The sequence below is a fragment of the Chinchilla lanigera genome, unplaced genomic scaffold (assembly GCF_000276665.1).
Source record: "Chinchilla lanigera isolate Chin_1 unplaced genomic scaffold, ChiLan1.0 scaffold00126, whole genome shotgun sequence".
NCBI classification, from domain to species: Eukaryota; Metazoa; Chordata; class Mammalia; order Rodentia; family Chinchillidae; genus Chinchilla; species Chinchilla lanigera.
The window spans coordinates 1,843,964-1,865,225 of record NW_004955527.1 but is presented as its reverse complement, the minus strand read 5'-3'; the positions used below and the strand labels follow the sequence as shown (position 1 = coordinate 1,865,225).

The 21,262-nt window shown below is 56.1% G+C and overlaps 1 protein-coding gene and 1 long non-coding RNA gene across 2 annotated transcripts in view; one reads left to right on the top strand and one right to left on the bottom strand.

The window, feature by feature from the left end:
- Crocc (ciliary rootlet coiled-coil, rootletin) overlaps positions 1–21,262 on the top strand; it is a gene marked incomplete in the record, with an annotated part of 40,864 nt that overhangs the window by 8,986 nt on the left and 10,616 nt on the right. Inside the window, 19 exon segments of the mRNA XM_013507377.1 lie at positions 2,177–2,413; positions 2,758–2,854; positions 3,418–3,501; positions 3,749–3,982; positions 4,740–4,939; positions 7,843–8,025; positions 8,928–9,072; positions 9,576–9,722; positions 10,033–10,263; positions 10,976–11,169; positions 11,462–11,589; positions 12,338–12,507; positions 14,205–14,384; positions 15,032–15,166; positions 15,433–15,576; positions 16,957–17,195; positions 17,425–17,584; positions 19,464–19,631; positions 21,021–21,262. Of these exon segments, the coding sequence (XP_013362831.1) occupies positions 2,177–2,413; positions 2,758–2,854; positions 3,418–3,501; positions 3,749–3,982; positions 4,740–4,939; positions 7,843–8,025; positions 8,928–9,072; positions 9,576–9,722; positions 10,033–10,263; positions 10,976–11,169; positions 11,462–11,589; positions 12,338–12,507; positions 14,205–14,384; positions 15,032–15,166; positions 15,433–15,576; positions 16,957–17,195; positions 17,425–17,584; positions 19,464–19,631; positions 21,021–21,262 (3,318 nt within the window).
- On the bottom strand, positions 10,574–11,050 carry LOC106147201. Its single transcript, XR_001231971.1, has 2 exons — positions 10,958–11,050; positions 10,574–10,716 (listed from the first exon to the last, which is right to left on the bottom strand). It is a non-coding gene; the product is annotated as an uncharacterized LOC106147201 (long non-coding RNA).

The window sequence follows — 21,262 nt, the reverse complement described above, 5'->3', positions numbered from 1 at the left end:
TGCTTCTCTCTCTCTTTCCTTCCCTCCTTCCTTCCTTCCTTTCTCTCTTGCCTTTTCTTAGACCTTTAAACCACTTTTTTTGTGTGTGTGACAGGGTTTTGCTATGAAGTTCAGGCTGACCTTAAACTTGCTTATGTAGCCCAGTTTAGCCTCAAACTCATGATGATCCTCCTGCCTCAGCCTCTGGAGTGCTGGGATTAGAGGTGTGCACCACCATGCCTGACAGACTTCTTTTAACTTTTTTTTTTTTGAGACAGGATCTTGCTATATAGTTCAGGCTAGTCTTGAACTCACTGTGTATCCCAGCCTGGCCTCAAATTTATGACAGTTCTCCTGCATGAACTTCCCAAGTGCTGGCATTACAGGTGTGGACCACCACACCTGCATTAATTCATTTGTTGAGGAAACTGGGCCAGTTTTTCTTAGAGATTTCCATAATTTGAATTTTGCTTGATATGTCCCTGTGGTGTCCTTTAATATGTTCCCCTGTCCCCTGCAGTTGCTGTAAAGTGGATGTTGGATCTAAGGCTAGATTAGAATTCTTTTCTCTTCTTTGACAAGACTTCATAAGTGGAGTGTATTCTTCCATCAGGATGACCCTTAGTCCAGATGTCTCTCTTTTCATGACACTGGCAGCTCCTGATGCTCAATACCAAGATCCAAACATTTATCAGAGGTTGCAAAAGTGTAATATTATTCTGTCATTCCTCCGTGCACACATGGAATTCTATCATGAGGCACTCATCCTCTTTCTGTTGTATAGCCAGTGGGACAATCCATTCAAGGACAGAAAGGATTGGGGCGGGAGATGTAGATCAGTGGTAGACCACATATTTAATTGCATCAGACCCTAGGTCAGTCCTTAGCACTCCTCTCAAAAGAGGAAAAATAAAGATTTAACCCACATTGTGGATTTAAAGTAGGTTTTATTTTTAATTAGCACTTTAAAAATATTTGTATCAGCCAGGGATATAGCTCAGTGGCACAGCACCTTCCTGGCAAGTGCAAGGTCCTGAGTTCAATTCCAGGTACCAAAAAAAAAAAAATTATATCTGCTGGGCATGGTAGTGTATGAGGCAGGAGGCTCACCACAAGTTCAAAGTTAGCCTGGGCTACATAGTCTGACCTGAACTACACACCGAGACCCTGCCTCAGAAAACAGAAAACAAAGTGTTTTCCGGGAGTCAGTCACGCTTTCTCATGGTTCTTATTTTGAAAAGGTACGCAGTGAAAAGTCTCCCTCCTCCTCTGATCCCAGACACTCCTCTCCGCTCCTCTAGGCTGGCAGTGCTATCAGTGTCCTGAATGACCTCTCAGGGTTATTTTATATAAGCAAATAATACAGCTCTCTCTCTGTCAGTCTGTCTTTCTGTCTCTCTCTCTGTCTCTCTCTCTGTCTCTCTCTCTCACACACACACACACACACACACACACCCTGTTTTGGTATTGCCTCTGGGTAGAATTTTTTTTGGTTTTTTTTTTTTTGGTCTTTTTTTTTTGGAGACAGGGTCTCGCTCTGCTGTTCAGGCCAGCCTTGAGCTCACGTTGTAGCCCAGGCTGGTCTCGAACTCCCAGTGATCCTCCTGCTTCAGCCTCCTGAGTGCTGGGATTACAGGTGTGTGCCACCACGCCCGGCCCCTCTGGGTAGAATTTCATCTTGGCAGTTCTGGCAGGTGGTATTTTCACCTGTCAGTTACCCTGTGGGGCGGCTCCCTAGCAGGCTAGGAGGCGCTGCCCTGTGGCTTCCTCCCCTGCAGAGCTGTTGAGCTGCAGAGCTGTTGAGCGGATGGACCATCACGTATTTAACAGCAGTTCTTTTTGGATGGTTAGGTCATCACCAGTAGTTTTTACAGGAGCTGTGCTGCCATAAATCACCTGGACACAGGTCTGTGCCTGTGCCAGTGTTTCTTTGCAGGATGCATTCTTAGGGGTGGAGCTGGGGGCAGAGGGCTCTGTATTCACAATTTGCTCAGCTCTTCCCAGTGCCCTCAACAGCAGCCATTGGGAGGCAGCTGTCGGGAGGGCCTCTTTTCCCACAGCCTCACTCATCCTGGGCATGATGTGACATTTTTGTTTTGTTTTCCAATCTGATAGTGACAAATGGCATCCCAGTGTAGTTTAAAATTTGCCCTTGGGAGCCACCTCCATCCCACCCTCCTCCTATGCTCTCCCCCAGGGACCTGCTGCAGCTGGGAGGGGAGCTGGCCCGGACGTCAAGGGCTGTGCAGGAGGCCAGCCTGGGGCTGAGTGCTGGCCTGCAGCTGGCTGAGAGCCGGGCCGAGGCGGCGCTGGAAAAGCAGGCACTGCTGCAAACGCAGCTGGAGGAACAGCTGCGGGACCAGGTGCTGCGTGAGAAGGACCTGACCCAGCAGCAGGCACAGAGCGACCTGGACAAAGCCAACCTCAGCACCCGGTGGGTGGTACGGGCGCCATTCAAGGCTGGCTTTCCTTTGGAGGGCACCCTGAGCTTTGGGGAGGGGATCTGCTTGCCAGAGTCGGGCCCTGCCCAGGGTACCTCACAAGTAGTTCAGCCTCTGGTGACAGTGTGTGCCCTGAGATACTGCGCAGGTTACCACATTGCCATCTTACAGATGAGAAGTCTGACACCCACAGAAGGGACCCAGCCAAAGCACACAGCTGGGGAAGTGGATCCTAGCGTCAGGGCTTAGGTTTGGGGCAACGTGAAGGACATAGAAGTTGGCGAATTGGAGAAGCTGGGGCAGGTCCTGACTCACCCCTGCTGCTCCGCACCTGCAGAGTAACAGAGCTGGCCTTGGCAGTGGAGCGCCTTCAGAGCCAGAACCTGGAGAAGGATCGGGTCAACAAGGCCCTGGCGGAGAAACTGGAGGCCCTGGTGAGACGTGGCTGCTGGGGATGTGGAGGGCTGGGGTCAGAGGACCGGGTCAGACCCTTGGACACGGGCTTAGGGCTGGGCTTCTTGGGCCACTCTGTATGTCCCACTCAGATTCAGTGTCCCCACGCACAGTGTGCGTAGGATTAATGTGAGTAATTCACCGCCTTTGTCACCTTGCCGCCAGCGGCCCTGCAGCCTGATCCCCAGTGCATACTAGGGAAGCAAGCCCCAAGAGCCCTCGAGCCATTAAGCAGGGGAGACAGGACAGTTCTCAGAGGAATGCAGCTGCGTGCCCACTGGAGGTCACCAATGGGGTCGGCCCCTTCTGTGGGCCCAGCCTGGGTTGTCCAGTGGTCTGTGTGATGGGACAGGACTCTGGGCCTCTCCGGGCTTCTGCTGTCCAGTGAGGGCAGTGGGCTGCTGGAGGGTCACCCAGGCAGCTGGTCCATGGGCATGGCCAGAGCGGTCACCTTCCTGGTGGCAGGCCAGGGAGGGACAAGGCAGCTTGTCCCCGCTTGGGCCAGGGCACAGTCCCTGACCACCTTTTGTGTGTCTCCCTCCAGGAGTCTCTCCGGCTACAGGAGCAGGCGGCCGTGGAGACGGAGGAGGGAGAGGGGCTGCAGCAGACCCTGAGGGATCTGGCACAGGTGCGCAGGCAGCCCCGGGGTGAACTGCAAGTGGGGAGCCTGGGCTTCTGGCTGGGGCAGTTAAGGCCCCGATGGCTCCCACGGCCTCAGAGGGGAGGCTGGGCTCTTTGCAGGCCTCTGAGAAACGCTGGGGCTGGGGGCTCTGCGCTGGTAGAGGTGGTGGCCGAGGGTGGCTCTCGGGAAAGGAGCTTTGGTGAGGCCGCCTCTGCCCGCCTAAGTCCCCATGCGGTCTCCCCACCTCCCCCAGGCCGTCCTGTCGGACCCGGAGAGCGGCGTCCAACTCAGCGGCTCCGAGCGCACGGCCGACGCCTCCGACGGCAGCCTGCGGGGTCTCTCGGGCCCGCGGACCCCATCCCCGCCGCGCCGCTCCTCGCCGGGCCGCGGCCGTTCTCCCCGCCGCGGCCCTTCCCCCGCCTGCTCGGACTCCTCCACGCTCGCCCTCATCCACTCCGCCCTGCACAAGCGCCAGCTACAGGTGCAGGTGGGCAGCGACCTGGGCATCCGGGGGCTCGAAGCCGGGTCCTGGGGGCGGGGCTTGGTTTGGGGGCGGGGCCGGAGTCCCTGGACTCGGCTGCTGAGGAGGCAAGATCGAGATGTTGGCTGAGAGTTCTAGGTAAGAATCGGAGCCCAGAGTTGGAGGTGTTTGGGCAGCTGGCGGGTAGAGCTAGCGTTGTGGTAGACAAGGAGGTGAGATCCCCGTTATTCACAGCCAGGACCTTGTGAAAACGTCTGGGAGGAGAAACGCGAGCCAGGACGCGGGAACGGGGGAACTGGGGGCAGAATAGGAGGGCGGGGTCTGAGTCTGGACCCGGGACTCAACAGGGAGGAGCCTGGGGACTTGGGGGTGGAGTCAGAACTCTGGCGCTTGTGTGCTGCTGGGACTCCAGCGAGGTGAGGGGTCAAAAAGGTAGGGAGGAGCCTGGCGTGGTGGCGCACGCCTGTAGTCCCAGCACTCGGGAGGCTGAGGCAAGAGGATCGTTGTGAGTTCGAGACCTGCCTGGGCTGCAAAGTGAGCTCAAGGCCAGCCTGAACTACATAGCGAGACGCTGTCTCAAAAGGACCAAAAAAAAAAAAAAAAACAAATATTAAAAAAAAAGGTAGGGAGGAGAGTACAGAGAAGGCGAGTGGAATCCGTTCCTGACCCAGGCCGGCCGGCTCCAGCCGCAGTGTAGTTGTATTTACCTGGAACCAGTAGAAAACAAATGGGCTCCCCAGATTCAGTGACCCCCATGCCCCAGGACATGCGCGGGCGCTACGAGGCGAGCCAGGACCTGCTGGGCACCCTGCGGAAGCAGCTTGGTGACAGCGAGGGTGAGCGGCGCGCCCTGGAGGAGCAGCTGCAGCGCCTGCGGGACAAGTTGGAGGGAGCCGCCCAGGCCCACGAGGACGCCCAGCGCGAGGCCCAGCGTCTGCGCAGCGCCAATGACCTCCTGAGCAGGTGCCTGGGGGAGCGCAGAGACGCCCACGTGTGTCTGCTAAAATTTCAGTTACTTAAAATTTAAAAAGTAAACTCTCGGTTCCTTAGTGGCATTGGCCACGTGTGAAGGGCCCCAGAGGCAACCGCTGGCTAGGGAACAGCTCCATTGTCTTGGAATTCATGTTGACAGCGCTGTTTCTAGGGTGTTTCTAGAGAGGTTGTTTGGTTTGGTTTTGGTTTGCTTTGGTTTGGTTTTTGCAGTGCTGGAGCTCAAGAATCCCAGGTAATCCTTCCACCACTGAGCTATATTTATTATTATTATTATTATTATTATTATTACTGAGACGGGGATTGAACCCAGAGCATTTTTACTGAGCTACATCCCCAGCCCTTTTATGTTCTTTTTATTTTGAGACAGGGTGTCATTAAGTCACTATATTGCTCCAATTTTTGATCCTCCCGCCTCAGTCTCCCAGGGTGCTGGAATTAGAGGCATACATCAGCAAGCCTGGCTTCTTGGGGATTTTTAAGACATAAATTGTCCACCTCTATCTAGGCTACCTGAGTTTTAAAAATCAAAAGGCTTCAGACCCCCTTACTTTCCCATCCTATCCCCTGTTTGGGTGCTGGTCTTGCTCCCATTGCATTGTCTGATACGGGGGTAGCACAGTGGGTGTGCAGATGGGCACCCGCTGTGTGGCCGACTGTTCACCCAGCACTTCGCGGTGTTTTCTCTGTTGTCGTTCTGTCAGACTCCTGCAGTGTAGACCTGGTGGTGTGCTATGGTTGAGAGGCTTTCCCTGCCTCACACGGTGGACGTGGCTGCAGGGGCCAGGGTGGGAATTGGCATTAAGGTCTATGTGATAGTAAATCCATATCCTTGGTATCCATGCCAGTGAAACGAGGTTTCATTGTTTTGTAGGTTCTTTTTCTTTCTTTTTTGTCTTTTTGAGACAGGGTCTCACTATGCAGTTCAGGCTGGCCTTGAGCTCACTTTGTAGCCCAGGCTGTTGTCAAACTTGTAACGATCCTCCTGCCTCAGCCTCCTGAGTGCTGGGATTACAGGCATGTGTCCCTACGGCCAGCCCTGTTTTGTAGTTTTGAGACAGAGTCCTGCTATGTAGTTCAGGGTGGCCTGAAACTTTTTTTTTTCTTAAATTAGGGTCACACTGTGGTTCAGGCCAGCCTTGAGCTGTCTCACTGTGTATCCCAGGCTGACATCCAATTAACAGTGATCTCCCTGCCTTAGCCTCCTGAGTGCTGCAATGATAGCACTATGCTCCTGCATTTGGCAAGATAGGCTCTTTTCTTTTTTTTTTTTTGGTTCTAGGGCTGAACCCAAGGACTTTACACTGAGCTACATCTACAAATCCTTTTTTAAAAAAATCTTTTCTAACTCCTTCCTAATTTTTGTTGTTGTTGTTTGTTTTTTTGAGATAGGGACTTGCTATGTAGTTTAGGCTGGCCTTGAACTCACAGCAGTCCTCCTGCCTCAGCCTCCTAAGTGCTGCATCTATAGCATTATGCTCATGCATTTGACAAGATGGACTTTTTGTTGGTACTGGGTATTAGATCCAAGGGCATCGTCTGAGCTACATCCCCTTTTATTTATCTTTTCCAAGGTCTTTTTAATTTTTTTGTTGTTGTTGTCTATTTTTTTGAGATAGAGTGTTGCTGTGTAGTTCAGGCTGGCCTTGACCTCACTGTATAGCACAGGCTGGCCTTGAATGTACAGCAAACCTTCTGCCTCAGCCTCCCAGCTACTGGGATTACAGGCATGTGCCATCACACCCAGTTAAGTTGTTTAAAAAATTTTGAGACAAGGCCTTGTTAAGTTGGTAAGATGCACAGGCTGAACTTGAATGTGCATCCTTTCTACCTCACCCTCCTGAGTGGTAGGACTGTAGGCGTGCACCAGGAGGCCTGGCAAGATGGGCTTTTGCGGGAAGGTTCTGCGAATCAAATTCAGAGCCCCACTCTTGCCAGGCACATGCTGCGCCACTGAACTAAATCCCTGGTCCCTAAGATGGGCTCTTTTAAAGTAGTTGCACCGGGCTTGGTAGCACACCCCTGTAATCCTAGCACTCAGGAGGCTGAGGCAGGAGTATCATTGGGAGTTTGAGACCATCCTGGGTTACAAACTGAGCTCAAGACCAGCCTGAACTGCGTAGCAAGACCCTGTCTCAAAAAGACAAAAAACTACAAAACAGGGCTGGCCGTAGTGACACATGCCTGTAATCCCAGCACTCAGGAGGCTGAGGCAGGAGGATCATTACAAGTTTGACAACAGCTTGTGTTATTTTTACTTAACAGCATGTCAGAGTGTTTCCCACCCACTGGCAGCTCTGGTATCTCGTATATTTAGGAGTTGCTACTTGGAGTGAAGAGGGGGCAGCCCTAGGCCTGAGCCAGAGACCCTGGCTGCTCCGAAGGAAGTGTTACAGTCACAGCCCCAGCCCTGTTGCCACTGCCTGCACGGGGGACATGGCAGCCCATGCCGGGCTTCATGCAGCTGCCTGTTTCCTCCCTTGCCCTGGGAGCATCACACTGGTGATGCTCAGGACAGCAGCATGGTGGTGGGGTAACATGGGGTATTTGCTGGGCACCTGGCCTAGCAGAACTGGCAGCAGAATTGCCAATGTGCCCCGGGAGCCTTTTCCTGGCCTCTTCACCCGGTGGGGTACTTGTAGCTAATGCCAGCAGCTCCTTCCATCGTAGTGGGTCTCCAAGTGGGTGGCTGGGAGAAGGAAAGCCAGGTTCCTTCTGTTGGGAGGTGTGGGTGGGATGCGTCTGCCATGGGCTGGGTCAGGGAAGGCTTCCAGGAGGCAGGTGCCTCAGAGGACCGAGAGTGTGATCCTCCTGGGGTGGCAGCCCAGCTGAGAGTAGCCTAGCGGTGCCCTCTGCTCCTGCTCCTTGTCCTGCAGGGAAAAGGGCAGCCTGGCCCACAGCCTGCAGGTAGCTCAGCAGCAGGCCGAGGAGCTGCGGCAAGAGCTGGAGAAGCTGCAGGCTGCTCAGGAGGAGCTGCGGCGGCAGCGGGACCGCCTGGAGGAGGAGCAGGAGGAGACGGTGCAGGACGGTGCCCGGGCCCGCAGGGAGCTGGAGCGCAGGTAGGCGGCTCCTCACGTCCCTGCCAGGGCCTTCAAAGGCACCTTGGGGCTCCTGACTGTCCCTGGGGCTGGGGATCCTGGTCTCCTCTTGCCTGGGGGTGCCCACTGACACCACTCTGCTGCAGGGTCTTCTAACCACCCTTGCTTTGGGAAATAGAGACTCAGGGAGCTGTGGCCACTTACCTGGGATCAGAGAACTGGTAGGAAATAGAGCTTGGATATGAGCAATTAAAATCAAATGTTAAATGTTAATAATGACTTTTTTTAGCCAGGTGTGGTGGTGCATGCCTGTAATCCCAGCACTAGGGAGGCTGCGGCAGGAGGATCATTGCAAGTTCAAGGCCTGCCTGGGCTATAAAGTGAGCTTAAGGCCAGCCTGAACTGCATAGCGAGACCCTGTCTTAAAAAAGACCCCCCACCAAAAAAAAAAAATAAAGTGCTGGAGACAATGTTAAGCATTTAGATTCTCTCATCTAACCCTTGTGATAAGTGGGCAATGTGGAAGTCTTTTTATGGAGGGTGAAACTGAGGGAGAGAGGTCATAAAGAGCTAGGATTTGAACCTTTGCAGTTAACATCTCTGAGACCCAAGAGATGATGATGGCTAGTACGTTGCGGTAGTAGATATTATTCTTGTGTCTGAAGACCCCTGGGAGGATGAGTCAGGTGCTACGTTATATTCTTCCTATATATTAAGAGCACATGTCCTTTAGCCACTTCACAGCGCAGGTGTCACCCATTTTGCAGATATGAAAACTGATGCCCAGAGTCCCTGAGCTAAGAGGCCGTGGTTATCCCCGTGATTGTAGCTCTTGCTCCCAGGCCTGCCCGCAACCCAACCTCCTGCTGGTTGCTCAGGGCAGGGGTGTAACACAAGGCACCCACTTGTCATCTGTCCCACAGCCACAGACAGCTGGAGCAGCTGGAAGTGAAGCGCTCAGGGCTGGCGAAGGAGCTAGTAGAGGTGCGGGAGGCACTGAGCCATGCCTCCCTACAGCGGGATGTGCTACAGGCCGAGAAGGCCGAGGTGGCTGAGGCACTGACCAAGGTGGGTCCCCTGTTTGCCACACAATCACAGACCTGTGCCTGACCCTAGGCCCTACACAGTCCGTCTCTGACACAGACAGATCCTTCCTTTAGGCTGACATCAGAGCTCAGTCACAGACTGACCCCGCCCTCTGGACACAGGCTGACCTCTGATTGTAGCAGCAAGCAGGTTGACTTTGCCAGGTCCTGGCTCCGTGGGCGTTGGGACTGCTGTCAGAGAGTCCCCACTGGGTCCCTCTCCCACTCCCTGGTGCCTGGGCCTGGACATGGCAGTGCCACACGTAGACCTCACGTGGGGGATCCTTGGGCCTGGCCCTGGCCTGCAGCCTGCGCTGGGCTTCCTTCCCCTGCACAGCCCTGCGGCCAGTGCTTCCCCTCGGTGGCCTCACGAGCTGTAGCTCTCCCGGTGCCGAGATTCTGCCCACCTCCCTCCCACCTCTCAGGTCCGTCACTGGGGGTCTCTATTTGCCTCTTCTCGCCCACCCCACCTCTCGCTGTCTGCAGGCAGAGGCCGGCCGCGTGGAGCTCGAGCTGTCCATGACCAAGCTGAGGGCAGAGGAGGCCTCTCTGCGGGACGCCTTGTCCAAGCTGAGCGCGCTCAACGAGAGCCTCGCCCAGGACAAGCTGGGGCTGAATCATCTCGTCGCCCGGGTGTGTTGCGCACAGCAAGCCCGCCTGTCCCCCGCTTGTCCGCTCCGCCAGGGGCCTTCACTGAGACCTCCTGGAACCCACCACCTGTTTGACTGTCATGGGCCTCCCTCTCTTCTAGCTCTGGCTCTGGCTGTGTCTGTCTGGCTGTCTGGCTTCTAGTGTATCGGAGAAGGAAGCTCCATGGCCTCCTCTATTTTTCCCCTCCCCAGGTTCACACACCTGGCTGGTTTGGTCAGTGGGAAGATTGGGGAGGCATCCCTAGTCCGAGGGGGACCTTTGTTCACCCTCCTTGCTCACCTGTGTCCTGCAGCTGGAGGAGGAGAAGGCAGCCTTGCTGGGGAGGCAGCGGCAGGCAGAGCACGAAGCCACCTCAGCTCTGGAGGAGCAGCGGCGCCTGGAGCAGCTGCGGCTGGAGCAGGAGGTGGAGCGGCAGGGCCTGGAGGGCTCCCTGCACTCCGCTGAACAGGCCCGGGACGCGCTGGAGCAGCAGCTCCACAAGCTGTGTGGTGAACGCAGCCGGCTGCAGGAGCAGCTGGCCCAGGTGGGGTGAGCCCCGTGCAGAAGTAGGGGGCAAGAGTGAGTGGGGAGGGGCCCAGGAGCCTGCTTCTGGGTTTAGATCCAGCCCCACCTCTGGTAGCTAAGGACCTTGAACATGCCACCCCGCCTCCCCGTGCCTCAGTCACCCCCTCTGTAACTTGGGGCCGAGACTTCTTGTCACATAGTGCTAATCTAATGAATAGGATTCTCTGTCCAAGTCGCCTCTCCACACAGATCAGCGGTATGATAACAGGTGCAGAGTTTTAGAATTGGAATCGGACTTGCAACATCACAGCTGGAAGGGGCCGAAGGGCTTCAGGAATCCCAAGAACTTTTATAGAGTGCTGGTCCTGGACGGGGACTGGAGGTTGGGGTGTGGGGTTCAGGAAGCAGCCACCGTGTCTACTCTATGGCCTGCAGGACAGCTCCCCCGGTCTGTCTTGTGTATTCAGCTTCTCTGCGAGTTTCAGGGCGGAAAAGGCTTCTGTTAGTCCCAAAGCCGAGTGAGGGGCCTTGCTTTTGTATGCACGTGCACTGTGGGTCTGAAAGGCTATGATTGGACCTGGTACAGATACATAGCATGGCAGGGCAGAGGATGGGCACGACCTGGCCCTCCCGCCCTCCTGGCCAGGGCCGGGGAACCCTGAGTTGGAGTGCTGTGTGATGCGCAGGCCCCGGGGTCTGGGAGTGGTGCTCACAGGCCTGGGTGGGGACAGCTCTCTCGGCAGCTGAGCGGGAGGGAGCAGGAGCTGGAGCAGGCCCAGCGGGAGTCGCAGCGGCAGGTGGAGGCTCTGGAGCGAGCAGCCCGGGAGAAGGAGGCGGTGGCCAAGGAGCGGGCCAGCCTGGTTGTGCAGCTGGCGGCGGCGGAGCGTGAAGGCCGGACCCTGGCCGAGGAGGCCACGCGTCTGCGGTAAGCCTTCAGGTTCCCCCGGCCCTTCTGCAGGTGGGAGGGTGCTGGGGTGGGGTGGGGCGCTACATCACAGCCAGCCCTGCCCTGGCATTGGCTCACAGGGGCAGTTACCTAGGAGCCCGGCTTGCCAACAGAGTCTGCTAGGGCTCAGCCTTACCCATGGAGCCTGGCACCAGGCCCTCAGCTGGCAGGTAGCCTGGCAGCAGGCCCTTGGCTGGCCATGCCGACAATCACAGTTCCCTGGGGCTGGGGAGGCTGAGTCCCAGGGCCTCAGGGACTGTGCGTGCCACAGCTTGGAGAAGGAAGCCCTGGAGAGCGGCCTGTTCGAGGCGCAAAGGCAGCTGGCCCAGCTCGACGCCCGCCGCGAGCAGCTGGAAGCCGATGGACAGGCCCTGCTGGTGGCCAAAGAGACCCTGGCTGGTACGTGGGGTGGGGGCCGGGGGGGCACCAGCCTTCTGCCAAACTGCGGCCTGTGAGGTCTGGGGTCTCACACAGGTTTGGGCCGTTGGCCTGGGAGTGTGACTGACCTAGGTTCTGGTCCTGAGTCGCGCTGGAGCAAGTTCCTTCCCTCCGGGCTGTAGAGTCCTCATGTGACGTTAGGGGTGGGAATGCCACCTGCTAGGTCTCTTGCCAAGCTGAGGTCAGAGGAGCAGGCGAAGGCCTAGGCACGGGGCCTGGCCTGCTCAGCAGTGGCGTGGGGACAGTGGGAAAGCTCCGGGTCCCTGCGGAGCCTTCAGCTGCATTTCCCACTGCTCTCTGGCCCCACAGGCTCTGCCCAATGTCTCCGTGTGTTTCCCAGCTACCAAAGGTTCTTCCCACTCACCAAAGGTTCCTTGAGCACTGACTTGGGTTACGGAAATTCATTTTCCTGTCCTCGTCCACCTGAGCCAGCCAAAGCCAGGAAGGGACATGCTGGCTTCCCACCCAGGGAATGGTGTGTAACTGGTCCATGGTGGGCTGCCCCTTGCACTGACAGAGCCATTGGGCCATGCAGCAGATGAGAAAACAAGGACCCAGAGAGGGTGAACCACTTCTCCAAAGCAACCCAGCGCAGATGCTAGGCAATTCCTCTCTCCTCTCCTGGGTGCTCACATGGCCCACCTGGCCCGAGCCTGCTGGCTCTGGAGAGGTTCTGACCCAGCCCTGCCTTCCCCGGCCCTCTGTGCAGGGGAGCTGGCAGGCCTGCGGCAGCAGATGACAAACACAGAAGAGAAGGCAGCTCTGGACAAGGAGCTCATGGCCCAGAAGCTGGCACAGGCTGAGCGAGAAGCCCAGGCCTCTCTACGGGAGCAGCGGGCAGCCCATGAGGAGGACTTACAGCGACTCCAGCGAGAGAAGGTTTGCACAGGAGTAGGGACAGTGCGGAGTCTGAGCCGCTGTTTCTTCTGTGATTTCAGAGGAATCATCCTCCCATTTCTGCTGTGCACGCATTGGGGCAGCAGGGAGGACTCATGTGACAGGAGCATCCTTACCAAATCTACAGATTTGCCTGGCATGATGGTGTACATCTGTAATCCCAGCACTCTGGGAGGCTGAGACAGGAGGATCACAAAGTTTGAGCCCCACCTGGGCAACTTAGTGACTTAGCAAGACCCTGTTTTAAAATAAATGCTGGGCATGGTGGCACACACCTGTAATCCCAGCACTCAGGAGGCTGAGGCAGGAGGATCGTTGTGAGTTCGAGACCAGCCTAGGTTACAAAGTGAGCTCAAGGCCAGCCTGAACTGCATATTGAGACCCTGTCTCAAAAAGATAAATAAATAAATAAATAAATAAATAAATAAATAAACAAACAAATGTCTGAGGATGTAGCTCAGCATGAAGGTCCTGGCTTCAACCCTGTTATTGCAAAAACAAAAGCAAAACAAAATGCAGATTCCCAGAACCCGAAGGAGATTCAACCCTAGTGGTCCCGTTGTAGGGGATCCACAGTCACCTCTGAGAAAGGTCAGCACGCGTGTGGTAGAAGAGCACTTGCATTCGCGAAGATGCGCTGTTTGTACATTACGATCGCTCTGAAGCCTCGGCACGTAGAAATGCAGCGGGCCGGGGTGAGGTTGCTAGAACACTTGCTGTGGACTTACATTTTTTGGGTTTAAATCTGATCTTGGTCCCACACTGGCGACACTGATGCTACGGAAGGTCTCCTTGTTGTCATTTCCCCATCTGTAGACACGGGCAAGGGATCAGGTATTGAGGTTGATGTGAGATATGCCATATACGTGGATTAGCATAGCAACCGACACTTAGTAGTCAGTGCTTCATAAATTATTGTTACCAAGACTGGGACACTCTCCAGAGTGGCCGTCAGGGCAGGGCCACAGAGCCACCCAGCACTCACAGGCTGCTCCTGACCTCCAGGGGCGTCCTTTACCCTGTGCTTCTGTGGGTATGAGTGGGGATTATCACACCTCTCCAGCAGGTGGCAGCACAACGGCTCAAGAAGGCGCGCTGCTACTGCCCTTTTTCTTTGTCCTTTTGGGTCTGGCTATGCAGTTCAGGATGGCCTTGAGCTCACTTTGTAGCCCGGGCTGGTCTCGAACTCACAACCATCCTGCCTCAGCCTCCCGAGCGCTGGGATTACAGGTGTGCACCACCACACCCGGACACTGCTGCCTTTGAGAAAATTGTGGGTGCCAGTACTGGAGCCGGGCACCTGCTCTTGGCACCTCACACGGGCTGTCCTTCATCTGTATGCTCTGCCCCCCCACCTACCCCATCCTCAGGGAGCCAGACCACCCCCTTACTCTTGTTGCTGTTGGTGCTGTCTGGCTCTGCTCTGGGCCTGGGGCCTCTGCTCTCCTTGGCTGACTGCTATTTGACCATCCTCCGGGGATATCCGACTGCCACCTTTGGGGGTTTCACAGCCCTGGTCTGTCCTGGTCACAGTAATCACCACCCCACCTTGTAGCGTGACCTGATCACTGCCCTACCTCACACTGGGGGGTACAGATCACCGTACTCCCCAGAGTTATGTTAGGGGCTGTGTGGCCCCCCCCACCCGTGTGTCACACCTGCTCGGGTCTGGTCCCCAGGAGGCGGCCTGGCGAGAGCTTCAGGCAGAGCGGGCCCAGCTGCAGGGCCAGCTACAGCGGGAGCGGGAGGAGCTGCTGGCCCGGCTGGAGGCTGAGAAGGAGGAGCTGAGCGAGGAGATCGCCGCCCTGCAGCAGGAGCGTGACGAGGGCCTGCTCCTGGCCGAGAGTGAGAAGCAGCAGGTGTGCAAGCCCTGGGGTGGCCTCGTGATTCCCCAGGGTGACCCCCACTTAACCACCCAGCAGCTAGGGGCCCTTGGGGAGGGCCCGCCCAGGCCTCAGTTTCCCTACCTGCAGGAGGGGGGTGTGATGCGTTGTGAACTCCATGCCTGGCCACAGTCATAGCACCGAGAAAGGTGTTCCACGGTCTGCTGCCCCCAGCCCGTCCCAGGCCATCCATGGCTTGCTCACGACCACCCTCTGGGCAGTCCTCGGGATATCTATGCACAGCACCTATCACCCTCTACCCCAGAGAACGGATTCCTGCCTTTCCTGTCACGTGTGGGGACAGGACAGAGCATACCCATCTCCTCCCCCCCCCCCCCCCCGTGGTATCTCCCCGGGGAAGTCACTTTCCCTCTTTGAGCCTTAGTGTCCTCTGTGTAAGATGGGAATAAGGAAAGACTTTGCCCAGGGACGTTGTGAGATCCGCCTGTCCAGGGTCCCTGTGGCTGCTGTTGACCTGCTGCAGCTGTGGGGGCTGAGCCTGCGCCCCTGCCCCTGACCACTGCCACCTCAGATCACTGAGCGCCAGCACAGGGTGGGGAGGAGCCTGACTGCGCCGCTTGCACTGGCCAACCCCCAGCTCTGTGTTCCCTGCCACGGCCCAGGCCCTGTCCCTGAAGGAGTCGGAGAAGACGGCGCTGTCAGAGAAGCTGATGGGGACACAGCACAGCCTGGCCGCCATCTCTCTGGAAATGGAGCGGCAGAGGCGAGATGCCCAGAGCCGGCAGGAGCAGGACCGGGTAGGGCAAGCCGGGCAACTGAGCAGGGAGCTTACGTTCCCTTGGGAGGTGGCACAGCTCTGCCCTGGGGAGCCCCTGAGTCTGGGGAGAGACCAGCGGCATGGACGGCACTCTTGGGCACTGAGGGATGAGCAGGGGCCTGGCCAGCCAGCGGGAGGGGCTGTGCCTGGAGCAGAAAGTGGGCAATTCAGCTTGTGAGTTAGGAGCAGCAAGAGGGCAGAGGGACCGGTACCCCACGGCCTCTCTGAGGAGCCCATCTGTCCCAGAGCACCGTGAATGCCCTCACGTCTGAACTTCGGGACCTTCGGGCCCAGCTTGAGGAGGCCGCTGCTGTCCATGCCCAGGAGGTGCAGAGGCTGCAGGAGCAGGCCCGGGACCTGGGCAGGCAGCGGGAGTCCTGTCTGCGCGAGGTGAGTGTCCGCTGCTTCTCAACAGCATGCGCCGGTGAATGCCACACCTTCCAGTCGGGGGCCTGGTTGGTCCTGTGGGCGACCCAGAGGGTATAAGGTTTCTCCTTGAGTTGAGCTGAGCATGGAGGTGCAAGCTCATAATCCCAGCTACTCGGGAGGCTGAGGCAGGAGTATTGGGAGTTCCAGGCCAACCTGGGCAACTTGGTAAGACCCTGTCTTTAAAAAGTGTAGGGGTCTACCTTCCATGGTAGGGAGCCCTTGAGTTAGATCCTCGGTAATGCACCCCCCCCATAAATAGATTCCTCCCTGTCTGTGTTTGAGGACAGCTGGATGGCTAACTCCGAGGGGAGACAGCAAGCATTTATTAAGCACTCGTGTGCGGTTGGGACCTAGGGGACTTGGATGACTACCAAGTCCCTCCTGGCTTGGTGTTGTCTGCTGAAGGTATAATCCTGTATTTAATAAACATGAAAGGAATGTTTAAAATTAAGCCCTGAACTATGTTATGCATAGGGAGATACAAAAATACAGTATAGCTGGATGTGGTGGCGCACGCCTATAAGCCCAGCACTCAGGAGGCTGAGGCAGGAGGGTGGTTGTGAGTTCAAGATCAGCCTGGGCTACAAAGTGAGCTCAAGGCCAGCCTGAACTGCATAGCCAGACCCTGTCTCAAAAAGACAAAAGGAAAAAAAGAAAAAAGAAGAAAAAAAGGAAAAAAAATACGGTATAAACTTTTTCTAAGTCTAGTTAAAAAATATACTAGTAAAATTAGAGTTTAATGTTGATTATCACAAAGGCCAAATAGTCAATGTTATAAATAATTTTAAAAGTAATTTCAATATTTTAGGCATTACATGATTATGGGGATAATTATATTTGAATGAAGAGTAAGAGTTGAGTGTGACAGGTCGGAAGTAAATTCTCTTGTTACAGAATTTTAGAGTCAAAGTGTGGAAAATTTAGTAGACGTAACTGCTTAGAGGACTGGGATCGGGAAAGGAATCCTGAGAATGTTATTATGCAGAAGTAAACATGTCGTTGGGGCTGGGGATATAGCTCAGTGGCACAGCGCCTGCCTGGTAAGCATGAGGTTGTGAGCTCAAAACATTCCTGGTACCAAAAAAATAACAAAAAAAACGTAGTTGTTCAGATCAGCCTGTGGTATACAGCTCAGTCCTGCTGGATGATCTTGATTGATGGTTATTTCAGGCCCAAATACTAATGACCCCAGTGTCCCTTGCCCCAGTCACGGCTCCTATGGGGTCCAACTCACTGCAGAGGGATGGGGCCACCGTCCCTTGGCTGGTGAGGTGGGCTGTGGACCCATTCTTGCCGAAGCCCCCTCTTTGTGGGGGCCCTGAGCCTGTTCTGGGCTCCCAGGCAGAAGAGCTTCGGACTCAGCTGCGCCTGCTGGAGGCTGCGCGGGACGGGCTGCGGCGGGAGCTGCTGGAGACCCAGCACAAGGTGCGCGACAGCCAGGAGAACCTGGAGGCCCAGCGCCAGGAGGCCAGCGACCTGCGGCGCAGCCTGAGCGAGGGCTCCAAGGAGCGAGAGGCCCTGCGGCATTCCAACGAGGAGCTCCGCGCCGCCGTGAGGAGGGCTGAGAGCGAGCGCATCAGGTGTGGGGACCCAAGCCTCGTCCCGGTCCCTGGGGAAGTTGCGCAGTTGGAGATTCTCTGGCCCCTGAGCACAGCCTACTGCGTGGGTCATTTTAGATGGCAGCAGACAGGGACGGGTCCAGAGTTAGACCCTATCTGTTGCCATCGCCCCCTAGTGCCTGGAGGGTGGAAGGGCAGGTAGCAAGTAGGACACAGCAGCGCTACAGACCGTGCCCTCCACCCTTTCCAGCCTGAAGCTGGCCAATGAGGACAAGGAGCAGAAGCTGGCGCTCCTGGAGGAGGCACGGGCAGCCCAGGGCAAGGAGGCCGGGGAGTTGCGCACAGGGCTGCAGGAGGTGGAGCACTCTCGGCTGGAGGCGCGGCGGGAGCTGCAGGAGCTGCGGCGGCAGGTAAGACCCAACCCCCTTCCCCAGCCCTTTGCAGGGCTCCAAGGCCAACAGGAAGCGTTTTCAGGAACCGTTGTCCCTTATGTAAAAGCAGGGGCTTGACTCTAGCAAGGTGTTACCAGACCTGGGTATTCACAGACGGGCTTTGAGGAGCCCTCCTCCCTGGACCTGTGCAAAACCCGTGCCTGTCTGTGTACGGGCGCAGGGTCACGCTCCCAAGGAGAGGGGCTGGGGTCTTGTGCAGTTCTAAAGCAGTCCACGAACAGCCAGTGGAACAGCTGTGAAGTGGATGGAGCTGAAGAACTTGTAAGGAACCAAATGGTGAATATTTCCAGCTAATCTGTTGGTCACATAGGCTCTGTTGCTGGTCCTTACTACCCTGCTGCCTGCGTAAGAAAGCAGTCCTAAAGGGGTTGGGAATGTGCCTCGCAGTAGCGCATGTGCTTAGCTTGTTCATGGCCCTGGATTCGATCCGCAAAACAAAAAACAAGTTTACTGAGCCCAGCACACCTGTATTCCCAGCTGAAGGAGGTGCAGGAGGATCACTGCACCTTGAGGCCAGCCTGGGCTTTGTAGTGAGTTCAAGGCCAGCCTGAACTACACAGTGAGACATTGTCTCAAAAAAAATGCAGCCAAAATAAAAAGAAAAGTAAGTGGAACTGCCAGCCAGGTGTAGTGGTCCATGCCTGTAATCCCAGCACTTGGGAGGCTGAAACAGGAGGGTCGCTGTGAGTTCAAGCCAGGCTGGGTTACGGTGAGCGAGTTCAAGGCCAGCCTGCACTCCAGACCCTGTCTCAAAACAAACAAAAAAAATGTAACTGCTATCCTCATACCCCTTCGGAAACAAGAAAGGGCCCATTTGGCCTATAAGCTTATGTATAGCTTGCTAACCTCTGAACTGCGCGATCCCCAGTTCACCAAGAACAGCAAGCACTGGGCTGGGGATTTAGCTCAGCGGCAAAGCGCCTGCCTGGCAAGCGCAAGGTCGTGAGTTCGGTTCCCGGTACCGGAGAAAAACAAAACAAACAAACAAACAAAAAAAAGAACAGCAAGCACTGAACAAGTGCCTGCTGTATGTACCTGAGCTCAGGTTTTCCCATGCCACGCTAGAAGACTGAGGGACAGGAAGCAGCGTTATTCACCTCCTAGACTCAGGTCTGTGAGAGGTACATGTGATACCCAGAAAGTCACATCCTCTCCACCTCCCCCCACCGCCCCTCTCCACCTTTCCTCAGGCCCCTTTCAAGAAGCCATACAAGACCGGAAAAGAACTGATGCTTGTGTCCAGACTCCTGCTGGGTGTGTGCAAGCCGCAGCGTGCCCTCCTCTGGCCCACTGTTACACTGTGGGGTTGGCAGGTGTCACTTCCATCTGCTCCACTAAGGAAACGGGCTTGGGACACACCGCACATCCCATATGCTGGAATCGAACTCCAGTGTGCAGTTTGCGTGCCGTGTGGCCTTGGGCGAGCTGCTTCAAGCTCCAAGCCTCAGTCTTCCTGTCTGTTACACAGGGATAATGTCAGTGTCTACCTCAGGGAGGCCGGTAGGAAGTGAGTCAGTGTAGGTGACGTTGAAAACAGGGCTGGACACATGCTCAGTGCTCTGTGAGGGAATCATCATTGCAGAAGGGACGCAGGGGGCTGAGGTTCCTGTGTGTAGAACTCCAGGCCTGATAACGGGTCAGCCTTTGCTCCCCTTCCCCCGTGAAAGGTAGTTTGGGGCCCACGGATTCAGGCGTAGACAGACCTTCCGTGCCAGGTGCCTGGCATGGTGCAGGTGAAGGGTGTTTCTGGGGTGATGTGCAATGCATGCGTCCAGAGTGCCCTGTGGGCCAGGACTGGGCAGGGCACCAGGCACAGCTGCTCCACTGTCTCCCTCAGATGAAGGTGCTGGACAGTGAGAATGCCAGGCTGAGCCAGGAGCTGGCAGAACTGCAAGGCCGCCTGGCCCTCGGGGAACGGGCAGAGAAGGAGAGCCGGAGGGAGGCCCTGGGCCTGCGGCAGAAGCTGCTGAAGGGCGAGGCCAGTGTGGAGGCCGCGCGGCAGGAGGTAACCGGGCAGGTGGATGGGCTGCCGCGGGGGAGGTGGGGGAGGACTCCAGGAAGCAGGTGAGCCCTCCGGGGCTGGAGTCCTTCTGCAAGATCAGACCCATTCCCGTCCCCTAGTCCTTGGGATTCTTGTAGCGTTAACAGCTGTAACAGCATTAACAGTGGAAACGTTGTGGGCCTGATGTATGTAAGTACGAAAAGGAGGGTGGGGCTCTGCCCTAGGCATAACCTTGTTTGATTTTCCCAGCAGCCCCATGAAGTGGGTACCAATACCCCATTTTATTTTATTTTATTTTGTCTTTTTTTTTTGGTTTGGTTTTTCTCCGGTACCAGGAACCGAACTCACGACCTTGCACTTGCCAGGCAGGCGCTTTGCCGCTGAGCTGAATCCCCAGCCCTTATTTTGTCTTTTTGAGACAGGGTCTCCCTGTGTAGTTCAGGCTGGCCTTGAGCTCACTTTGTAGCCCAGGCTGGTCTCGAACTCGCAACGATCCTCCTGCCTCAGCCTCGTGAGTGCTGGGATTATAGGCATGTGCCACCACACCCAGCCCAATACCCCATTTTACAGGGAGCACCAGACATTGAGGCTCAGACGGGTCAAGGGATCCACACAGGGTCACACAGCCACCCAGGTGTGTCTGGCCCCGAAGCCTGCGCTCTTTCCATTCTGCCTCTGCTGGCTGCTGCGCTGTTTGAATCTACTGTGTGACCTTTACCAAGTGGCTTAATCTCTCTGTGCTTCAAAGCACTCACGGGAGAGGGGCTGGGAATGTAGGAAGGGTCCTGGCATCTGGGCTGTGCTCAGTAGATGAGTTTCCAGCAGAAATGATGACCAGAAGAGGTTGGCTTATTCCAGAGGCTGGCTTTTGTGATTGTGATTTTTAGTACTCGTCCTCACGGTGTGCAGACTTGCTAATAAATTACCTGCATGGAGGGGCTGTTTATCCTGTGGTCGGAAGGCAGCTTCTGGAGTGAAGCGCCTGGTTCTGCATCCCAGCTTTCAGCCCACTGGTTGTGTGGCACTGGACAAGTTAACTTCTTTGTGCCTCAATTTCATTATCGCTAAAATGAGGACTCATAGGAAAATAGCGTTATTTTCTCCTTTTTTTGGAAAGTACCTAATGCTTGACATTAAGTCCTGTCTATATGAGGGTCAGCTGTTATTAGTAATGAACTCGACATCGCAAGGCTTATATACAGAGAGAAGAGATGAGAAATCCTAAGAATTTCCTCCCACACCCCGTGGGTGCTCTTGCACAGCCTGCTTGGGTGGAGGCCACTAAACGCAATGCGGACCCTTGTTGGTGCGAGCCAGGCGGGGCGGCCGGGGAGAGGGGCGTCGTGTTGGAGGTGGCCTGTGATCCCCACCTCTTGGCATCGCCCTGCCCAGCTCCAGGGATGCCAGCGGAAGCTGCAGGAGCAGGAGGCCGAGTTCCGGGCCCGCGAGCGAGGCCTGCAGGGCTCCCTGGAGGAGGCACGCGGGGCGCAGAAGAAGCAGCTGGACCACGCCCGCGGCCTGGAGCTCAAGCTGGAGGCGGCGCGGGCGGAGGCTGCGGAGCTGGGGCTGCGGCTGAGCGCAGCGGAAGGCCGGGCGCAGGGCTTCGAGGCAGAGCTGGCTCGTGTGGAGGCGCA